The sequence below is a fragment of the Arachis ipaensis genome, chromosome B7 (genome assembly GCF_059453495.1).
Source record: "Arachis ipaensis isolate K30076 ecotype BB chromosome B7, ASM5945349v1, whole genome shotgun sequence".
Lineage (NCBI taxonomy): Eukaryota > Viridiplantae > Streptophyta > Magnoliopsida > Fabales > Fabaceae > Arachis > Arachis ipaensis.
The window spans coordinates 136,928,987-136,938,829 of NC_142442.1; the positions used below are offsets into that span (position 1 = coordinate 136,928,987).

Here is a 9,843-nt window from a genome sequence, read left to right on the forward strand (position 1 = left end):
ACAGATTAGAAGCTGCAGAATGGACAGAACAAGTGGTCCCCACCCATCAACTGAAGATCTGTTAATTAATTCAAATTTAAATTCAAATCTTAAATTAGGAAAAGATATTATTTTAATTTTTAGTTTTAGATATTAGATTTTTAAATTTATTAGGATTAGTTATAAAAGGAGGAAGCTTTCCTTCCTTTGCAGAAGAGGTCCTGGGGAGATTTCACCTCATCCCACCAGGGAAACATAATTGACAATCCTAATTTTCTATCTTTTCTATGAGCAACTAAACCTCCACTGTTAAGGTTAGGGGTGCACATGGGGCTAGGTGAAGCCGGGTTCGCAGTGACCCGAACCCGACCCTAAATAATGGCCGGGTCTATTTATGAGGCCCTTACCCGACCCTAGACCCGATAAAATCGTGTTACTTTCGGGCCACACTTAAGCCGGGTCTAGACCGGGTGAAGCCCGGGTCTTGATCAACTTTATCACGACATCACCAAAAATTATATTCTACATCTTTTGAACCTCTAAATTTTGAAAAATAATTATTCCATAACAATGCAACATTCGCATAATAATAATTTAGAATCTAATAATAATAATTTAAAGTTTCATAACAATAATTATATCAATTACACATTAAACATTCAAAGTTCAAAAGACAATTAAAACAAAGTTAACAACCAACACAAGATTAACATAATAATAATAATTTATAGTGTCATACCAACCAATAACAACAAAATATTAAGTAGCAAATAACTACACGGGTCCAACGGGCCGGGGCCGGGTGACCCGAGGCTTGGCCCGAACCCGATTTAATAAATAACCGGGGCCATCTATTGAAACTTCGGGTCTGACCGGGCCATAACGAAGCCAGGCCAAATTAGTCCCGAAGTCATCGGGTCCGGTCCGGCCAAGGTTAGGAGCTCTGTCTATTTCTATGGATTAATTTTATTGCTTTTTCTATTTTAATTCATGTATGGATTTATAATTTAAGAATTATTTTCGCTCTTTATCTTATGAATTTGGGTGGAACGGAAGTATGACCTTCTTTCTATTTGAGTTCTTGTAAAACTTGGAAAAGCTCTTTACTTAAACAACAGCTTGAAAGCAATTTTTTCTAAATTTTAATTATCTGGATTTAACGGGATACGTGACATATAATCCTTTCATTTTTGGGTAATTAGAGTTTTTGTGGCATATAAACTAGAAATTGATTATCACCCTCTAATTGGAATTAATTGACCAAGGAATTGGCAGTTAATGAATTTTAGAGGAGATTAGGAAGGTCTAAGGAATTAGGGTCTAGTCACATATAGTTTGCCATAAATTAAATCCTGCATAATTAAATTAGTTAGTAAGAAAAGTTAATCCGAAAAAATAGATTTGAAACCTTAACTATCTTCTTCATATTTTATTCCTCACCTATTCACCTGCCTGTCTTCAAACTCTTTTTTTATTTTTTTTAAATGCTTTTGAACTTCCAAATACTATTTTCTGTTTGTCTAACTAATCCTATCAAACACTATTGTTGCTTAATCCATCAATCCTCGTGGGATCGACCCTTACTCACGTAAGGTATTACTTGGAACGACCCGGTGCACTTGCCGGTAAGTTTGTGGGTTGTAAAATACCACACCAAATCCCTTGGCGAAGAAGAAGGCGAGGCAGACGAGCTACGGAATCGGGTCGCCAAAGCCTAAAAATGCCGCAGCGAATGGAAGGATTTTAGTGAGAATGAAGACGCCGAGTCCGAGGATGGCAACGACACCGAGATGCTAACTCTCTCTAGCGCCGGCGATGGAAGACCAGTTTCGACGTGGTTGAACAACGTCCAATAGCAAAATTTTCTACACCTTCAGTCGGACGCATCTTTGGCACGAAACGACGACAGGCATGATGGCGGCAATGAGATACATGTGGTAATGTTGCTGCTGCACCTTCCGCCATTATCATTGGCCTGCTGCTGCTGGTAAAAGCTAAATGCAAAAGGCCAGAAGGAGAAAGCCATGCGGTGGGCTGAGTAGTTGGGTAAAGAGCTGAGCCAAGTGGCATCTGATTATGATGTGAGTTTTGTGATGATGAGGAAATGGTGGTGATGAGAAGAAGGAGCGCCATTGTTGCCGCTGCAACATTGTTGGTGACGAGATGCATGTAGATGTTTATTTTCATGTAAATGAGATGTTTATTCTTAATGTAAATGGAATATTTTAATGTATTTAATGGTCAATTTAAAATGGTCATTTTAGTAGGTATACGGATGATTATTTTAATTTTTATGTAGATGATTATTTTGACTGGATTGGATTTAATTATATACAATTAAAATATGTTGGATGTTCAATTTATTAGGTATGTGAATGATTATTTTTATTCTTAAGTAGATGGTTATTTTTACTAAGGGTGAGTGGCGTGTGGCAAGCCAAGCAGCGAAGGTGAAGTGAGATGATTGTTGATGAAGGTGGGGTGATCACCGGTTGAAAAAGAAGATGGTATTGGAGTGAAATATTTTAGTAAATTAGGATTTTTTATGGTTATTTTTTTGAAAAAATTAATTGAATTTTTTAAAAATTTAAAATTTAAAATTTAAAATTGAAGAATTTAAAATTTGAAATTTAAAATTTGATGTAAAATAACTGAATGAAAATTTTTGAATTTAGAGTAATTTATGAAAGAATTTTTATTATTTATCTCTATTAAGCTAAATAACTAATCTTTTGTCAAAAATTTTCATTGTCTCTCTAGCAAATTTTTTTTGTTTATTATCAGTAAGACACATCTTTGGATAAAAAAAATATACACTCCTCATGTTAGAGCAAATATGACAACCAAAAAATAAATAATAACCAAATATAACTAAACTACTAGCACATATATTTATATTTTTCAAAAAAATTAAATCATCAAAATAAAAATATAATATCCACTCCCTTTTACTTATTATCTTATATCTTATAAAATAATAATATTTAAAAAATAATAAATATATTTTTCATACTATATCTATTATATATTTTATATACAATAGAAATAAGAGAATGGTTGGTACACAACTTTTTTTTTTAAATTATATATTTTATTATATATAATTCATGAAATAAATATTTATTTTGACTATTTTTAAGATTTGAACGAATATCTTTTAATTAAGATATAAGATAAAATATCTTAATTAATTTCATTTTTATCACTTGTTTATTTATAAACTTTTGTGCTCTATTTTTTATTGGATGATATCAAAATTTTACTCATTTTTTCAACATATTATACATATATAAAAGTTAATTACTAACTAATTACACATATAAAATATAAATTAACATTATATATAAATATGAATTAAATTTGAATGTATTATTAATATAAAGTAGTTTTATATGTGCATCTAAAAATAACTACTTTTTATATTAACCATGTGAATATCTTAAAAAACAGATATAATTGTATGACTGTATATACCGTCATAACATCAAAATTAAACTCTATAAATATATAATTAATTAATAATTAATTTTACTATGCAGATAATATATTTATTTTTGTATGGTTACTCAAAAAGAAGAGAAGAAAAAGGAATTTAGGATTTGTCATAGGGTAGGAGTATAGCACATTGAGGCGAAGGAAGAGTCTGTTGTTCATACGTTTCATCCCCCAAAGTAACAGAAAATTATACCCTCTCTCTCTCTCACACACACACACACACCCACACACCGCACTCCTCTCTCCCACAAAAACAAAACCCTATTTTCTGTCAATTCCGTTCCCAAAACACACACACTCACACACACAGCAACAACACTCCCTCTGTTCGTTTCATCTTATTCGTCTTCATTCTGCTTCCTTCCATTCTCATTCGCACTATCTCCCACGCAAAAAAATCTCTTGTTCTTTTTTTCTTTGTTCACTCCGAAACGCATTCTCCTAATCGGCGACACCGCTTTGGCTAGGTTGGGCGGTTACCGAAACGGTTGCGTTTCGTATCCTCACCAATCACTGCCTCCACCTCCTTCAACTCTAGGGTTAGTTTCTCTTTCTGCCTCTCTCTTATTATTTTTTCCCTCTTTCTCCTCACACGCCTCTTCGGTTTCTAATTTTCACCCTAATTTTCACGACTCTATCTAACCCTAGGTTCTTTCGTATCTGTTAGGGTTTCTGTATTTCCTAACGGTTTTTTTAATCTCTACGTTCTGCGCTCAACACAATAGGGATATTGCGTTCTCTTCAATTGCTGATTTCTGGAGTTCCATTGTTGCTATAACCGTGCCTGTTCTGGTGCGGGGATCGGTTTCTGCCATTTGGAGGTGAGGGCCTCTATTAGAGTTTCGTACTGAATGCGAATCCATCTTTTTTGGATGAAGATGGAGGCATAGAGAACCCTTATTTCCCATTCACGGCATTGTCTTGGTTTTTTAACAAGTCATTGGGGGAATTGCTTCTACCCCCTCTGTTTTGACGCCTTGTTTGATTGCGGAATATATGAGATAGTTTAAGCATTGGATTGTAGTTTCTATATAGTGATAGAAGACCATTAGATTTGTGGGGTTGTTGCTACTGTGAGGATAAGCTTTCGGTTTATTGTCAGCTGGATGGTACTTCTGATTTGTGGATTAATCTAATTTCATGGTGGTATTGTTGCCATTGGCGTTTGGAATTGTGTCTTTTCGATACTGAAGAAGGTTATTTCTTAATTAGTCTTGGCATTTAGAGGAAAGAAAGATGAGTTGCTAGAGTTAGATTCGGAAGTTTCATAGTCAAGTATAAGTCTTTTTGTTTAAGGGGTAGGGGTGGTGAAGAAGGTGCTCGCGCAATTGAGTTAGTTCTGATCATGTTCAGTGTTCGTTATGGAAAAAAGTGAACCTGCGTTAGTTCCAGAATGGTTGAGAAGTGCTGGAAGTGTTGCCGGGGCTGGCAGTTCAGCCCACCATCCATCTACTCATACAGGTATATTCTTTGCTCTAATTTTTCTTGTATATTTTTCATGTTCTACATCTTTTACTAAAATTAAGGCTTCAGATAATTAGCTAATTATATTATTTTATATATTTTCTCATATAATACAAATGTTATTCCTTTTATTAAGTAGTTAATTATAATTATCAATTATCTAATATATAGCAGCTAATAAACACTTGTTCAGAAAATAACTGTAATCTCCATAAAGTTTTTTATTTATTAATCCTTTTTTTTTGGGGGGTGGGGTAATAATAAGTTACTAACTCTTAGCATTGTTGTCTAGATGCTAACAATCACACAAGGAATAGATCTATTAAGGCCACAAATGATTTTGATGGTCCTCGCTCTGGGTATCTTGAACGGACATCATCATCTAATTCTCGGAGGAATTCTATTAATGGTTCTGCCAAGCATGCCTACAGTAGTTTCAACAGAGGTCATCGGGATAAGGATCGTGACAGAGACAAAGATAGATCCAGTTATGGAGACCACTGGGATCGTGACTGTTCTGATCCATTGGCCAACCTCTTTCCTGGAAGGACGGAGAGGGATGCTTTGCGGCGTTCCCATTCGATGGTTTCCAAGAAACATAGTGACCTTTTGCCCCACAGACTTGCAGTAGATACAAAATCTGGTGGCAATAGCAACCCTAACAATAGCAATGGTATACTTTCTGGGAGTAGTATTCAGAAAGCTGTGTTTGATAAGGATTTTCCGTCACTTGGAGCTGAAGAGAAGCAGGGAATAACTGAAATTGCAAGAGTATCATCTCCTGGTTTGGGTGCCACTGCTAGTCAGAGTCTACCTGTTGGCAGCTCAGCTTTGATTGGTGGTGAAGGATGGACATCTGCACTCGCAGAGGTACCTGCTATAATTGGAAGCACAGCTGCTGGGTCTCTATCAGTGCAACAAACAGTTACTCCAACTTCTGGATCTATAACTTCAACGGCAAATACGTCAGCTGTTGGTCTTAACATGGCCGAAGCTTTGGCACAGACACCCTCCCGAGCTCGTTCTACTCCCCAGGTAGTTGAGATAGTTGTTTTGTCCCTATCCTCATTTGTGTTCTTATATATAGTTATCATAAAATGAATTTATTTATGTTCATTATCAGTAATTATGCTGTAACTAATTTTAGGTGTCAGTCAAAACCCAGAGACTTGAAGAGCTGGCTATCAAGCAGTCTAGGCAATTGATTCCAGTGACACCATCAATGCCTAAGGCTTTGGTGAGAAAACTGCCATTGAACTATTGTTTTATTCTTATGTCTGCTTTTAATAGTCATTTATTAGCAAGCTTGCTTTTTCCACTCACTTATTCTTGGCCAATTTAGTTTTTCTAATGAGAGGTATAATATTTGCAAACTTCTGATTTGAGGTTGAGAATTTGGGATAATGGGGGGAAGTATTAGAAGTTCACAGTTGTGAACAACCTGGAATGCATTACAGATGATTTGGGGGGGGGGGGGGGTTCTTGGGAGGGCATTAGACATGCAAAAACGGCCAAACAAATTATTCAATATAAAAATCCCCTAGTCCTGTTTGGTATTGATTTTTTTTATCATTTATATGATTGGGATGACTTGGCATCGAATTGGTGCAGCATTAACAAACTAGAGATCTTGTAACCTTGTGTTGCTCCATTGGTTTTATTTTGTGCTATTGCAAGCAGATTTTAAACAGCGCTTTCTGAAGCCTCTTCCCCCCAATTAAAATTTGACATTACTTTTAGTCATTTAGGTCAAGTGTTATTTGTGTGAATCAAACGTGGGAAACGTGTATAAGGTGCTGCTTGGTTTAGGGCATCTACAGAAATTTGTGAATACAAAGTGGTATTAATGGAAACTACCAAGCTGTATGTAACTTTGTTAGTCCTCTCTTTCACCATTCTCCCTCTATAAATGGCCAAAGTGTTATCCATTATTTATATGGAATGGTATTTTTGGCAATGTCCAGTGGCATTCTTGGCAGGTATAACAATTATAGGAAGCATATACAATGTTTCTAGTTTGCTCTAAAGTTTATCTTTATACTTGATTGCTATTTCTGACTCAATACACAACTTTTATGACTAGAGTGGTATTTATGGCAACCACTATCTGTTCCTCACTTTATTAGTCCTTTCCTCTTTCTTCTGTCTTTCCTCTATAAGCAACCCAAATATTTTCTATCATATGTACATATATGCTATATGGTTTTTCTCTCCCTTGCTTGAAAACCTTGCATTATGTCATGACAAATACTCTGGTGTAATAGGGTGCATTGAATTAATGAATATAATGTTTCTAGTAATATCTATCCTGACCATAAGTTTTTGCATTCTGGTACCTTAAGCATGATCTAAGATTGTAACATAGAGTAGCATTAGAAGAAGTACTTCATTATTCAGCTAGATGATATTTTTTGGCCTTTTAGGATTTGATTATGTGGTCTGAATTCAAAGGCTAAAGTAGATCGCAAGTATCACTGGTTAATTTATTTTTATTTCTTTTTTGCTTCAACATTGTGCACCGGGCAGTTTATGAATGTGTGTTAGTTTTACAATTATTGGTTTATAAAATAGTTTTACTACTTTCATATTAAGTGACAACTTGCCATCTCTTGACATTTCTCTTGGCATATTCTGGTTCCAGCACAACTTCTGGGAATGATAATGATATATGGATGTAAATGATGTCAAATTGAGTTATAATGATAATGATATATGGATGTAAATGATATCAATTGAGTTATAGATATGTTGCAACACTATAAGTTTCTGCGACAAAGGTTGTGATTTCTTTTATATTACACTGGTGAGTTGCTGATGGTGTTCTTTTTCAGGTTAACAATTCTTCTGACAAGTCAAAGCCCAAAGCAACAGTAAGAAATGCTGATATGAGTATTGCTGCCAAAAGTGTGCCACAGCAACCCTCTGTGTTGCACATTGCTAATCAATCTGTTCGCAATGTAAATGCCAAGGGTGATGCTCCAAAGACATCTGGAAAGTTTACTGATCTGAAATCAGTGGTTAAGCCAGTTGTCTATGAAAATGGTATTTCCCCTCATCTCAAGGATCCACCAACTCCAACAAATTATTCTAACAGCAGACCTGGAAATCAACTTGCTGTTGCTTCAGCAGGTGCCTCAACACCTTTGAAGAATCCCAATAATGTTAAATCCCCGACCGAGCGGAGGGCACCTTCTTTGGATGTTAAATTAGGTTCCACTATGGATAAGAAACACTTGATGTCTCAACTCCAGAGCCGAAATGATTTCTTCAATAACATCAAGAAGAAGACAATGATGAACACCTCCACAGCTCTTCCAGATTCAAGCAGAGTGATTTCACCACCCACGGTGGAAAAATCTGATGATATAGATGGGGGAGCTGGTGGCCTTCAAGCAAGTACTCAAGATCTTGAGAACAATGCTGAAATTACCAGCAATGGTAATGCTCATGGAGATGTTCACAGACTTGCTGATAATGAAGAAAAAGATGCAATTCCTGATGAGGAAGAGGCAGCATTCCTTCGTTCTCTTGGCTGGGAGGAGAATTCTGGTGAGGATGAGGGACTCACAGAAGAGGAGATCAATGCCTTCTATCAGGAAGTGAGCACTCTTAATCTGATTTTGTTTTCTATTGAAGATCTTTTGAATTGGGATTTTTCTTGGCTTTTATTCGATAATTAAATTTATAATGTGAGCTCCATCTTTGTGAAAATGAGTTCAAAACTTGCTTGTCTGTTTACTCAAGCAAGACTTGAGTGATTTGGTATCACATTACATCTATAATTTAGTGAGGGGATTTTTAAGAACTTAATGTGAAAAAAACTTGGCTGGGCAAATTTTATTGTTATATCAAATTCATTTTGGCCCAAAGGCTTACTTATGTTTACTCTGTGGTTGTAGTGCATGAAGTTGGGCACCACTACATTAAAGCTATGCCAGGGAATGCAGCCAAAGTTGTCCAAGTTGCTTGAATCATATGCTACTAACATGAATGGTGCTTCTGCTGACTCCGGATCTGAAGCTTGATATTGTTTTATCCTGGACAGATCAAAGTTTCAATTTTTGATGGCAGATGGCTAGTAACATTCTTCCCTTTTGATTTTAAAGGCAGAAAATTTGAGAGTGAAAGGTGGGTTTTGATTGGAGACCCTGCATTTTGCAAATATTGCAATAAGTCACAGGTGCCTCAATCCTGCCTGCTTAACAGGGTTTTTCCTTTTTTGGGTTAAAAGTTATAGGTTGGTTGGGTAGGATAGGGTAGGGGCCATTTTGTCTGCAGTGGAAGGTGCTAGGCAATTGCATCTTTTGGGGTATTTTGATCCGTTTTTCTTTCAAGAGGGTTTGATTCTACATGATAAAAAGTTTATGATGTTTTTGGTCAATTTTACGGAAAAAAAGGAAAAAATCAAAAGTTTACTTTAAATTTTAGAGTATGTTGATATGATTATATTCTTGGGAAGTCTGGCTTTTCATCAGGGGAAGTAACCGGTTGTTTTCCACTGTCAAAGATCACGTCAATACAGGAATTCGCTTTGTAAATCCGTTCTCAATTGAATACTATTTTCTAATATTTCAATTCACAAGTGTTAATCTCTTGATTCGTTGGGAAGAGATAAATACAGCGTGGCACTGCCAATCCCGTTTTACCATGTGTTTTAGGATAGGTACCTAGAATACCCATAAAAGAACAGAACATGTGATATCCTGTCCATTTTTCTGTCACACAACTGTAATCATAAAGGGAGTTTATCTTTGTTCTTTTCTTGAGAGAAAAGGATACATCACAATCAAGTTTTTACCACTTTGGGATTTCCATGTTCTCAATAATTTATTAGATTATACTAAAAGTAAAATGGCTATAATTTTGTCCTCAAATTTTTAATATAAATTGTGGATATTTTAAAAA

The 9,843-nt window shown here is 35.6% G+C and overlaps 1 protein-coding gene across 2 annotated transcripts; it reads left to right on the forward strand.

Moving 5' to 3' along the window:
- Nucleotides 1–3,573: 3,573 nt before the first annotated feature.
- On the forward strand, nucleotides 3,574–9,532 carry LOC107606099 (C-jun-amino-terminal kinase-interacting protein). 2 transcript variants are annotated; one of them, XM_016308072.3, is made up of 6 exons: nucleotides 3,574–4,013; nucleotides 4,142–4,935; nucleotides 5,231–5,973; nucleotides 6,086–6,175; nucleotides 7,770–8,537; nucleotides 8,838–9,532. In XM_016308072.3, exons 2-6 carry the CDS (start codon nucleotides 4,836–4,838, stop codon nucleotides 8,961–8,963), a joined length of 1,827 nt encoding a protein of 608 aa, XP_016163558.1. In that variant the 5' UTR covers nucleotides 3,574–4,013; nucleotides 4,142–4,835; the 3' UTR covers nucleotides 8,964–9,532. The 2 variants fall into 2 exon arrangements, with proteins under 2 accessions (XP_016163558.1, XP_016163559.1); XM_016308073.3 differs by having other exon boundaries at nucleotides 3,614–4,013; nucleotides 4,200–4,935.
- The last annotated feature ends 311 nt before the right edge of the window (nucleotides 9,533–9,843 follow it).

Bases quoted from the DNA above. Each gene is read 5' to 3' on its own strand.
- LOC107606099 (XM_016308072.3), top strand. From the start codon at position 4,836: ATGGAAAAAAGTGAACCTGCGTTAGTTCCAGAATGGTTGAGAAGTGCT. The intron at 4,936-5,230 runs GTATATTCTTTG...ATTGTTGTCTAG, and splicing joins CCATCCATCTACTCATACAG to ATGCTAACAATCACACAAGG. The intron at 8,538-8,837 runs GTGAGCACTCTT...CTGTGGTTGTAG, and splicing joins TCAATGCCTTCTATCAGGAA to TGCATGAAGTTGGGCACCAC.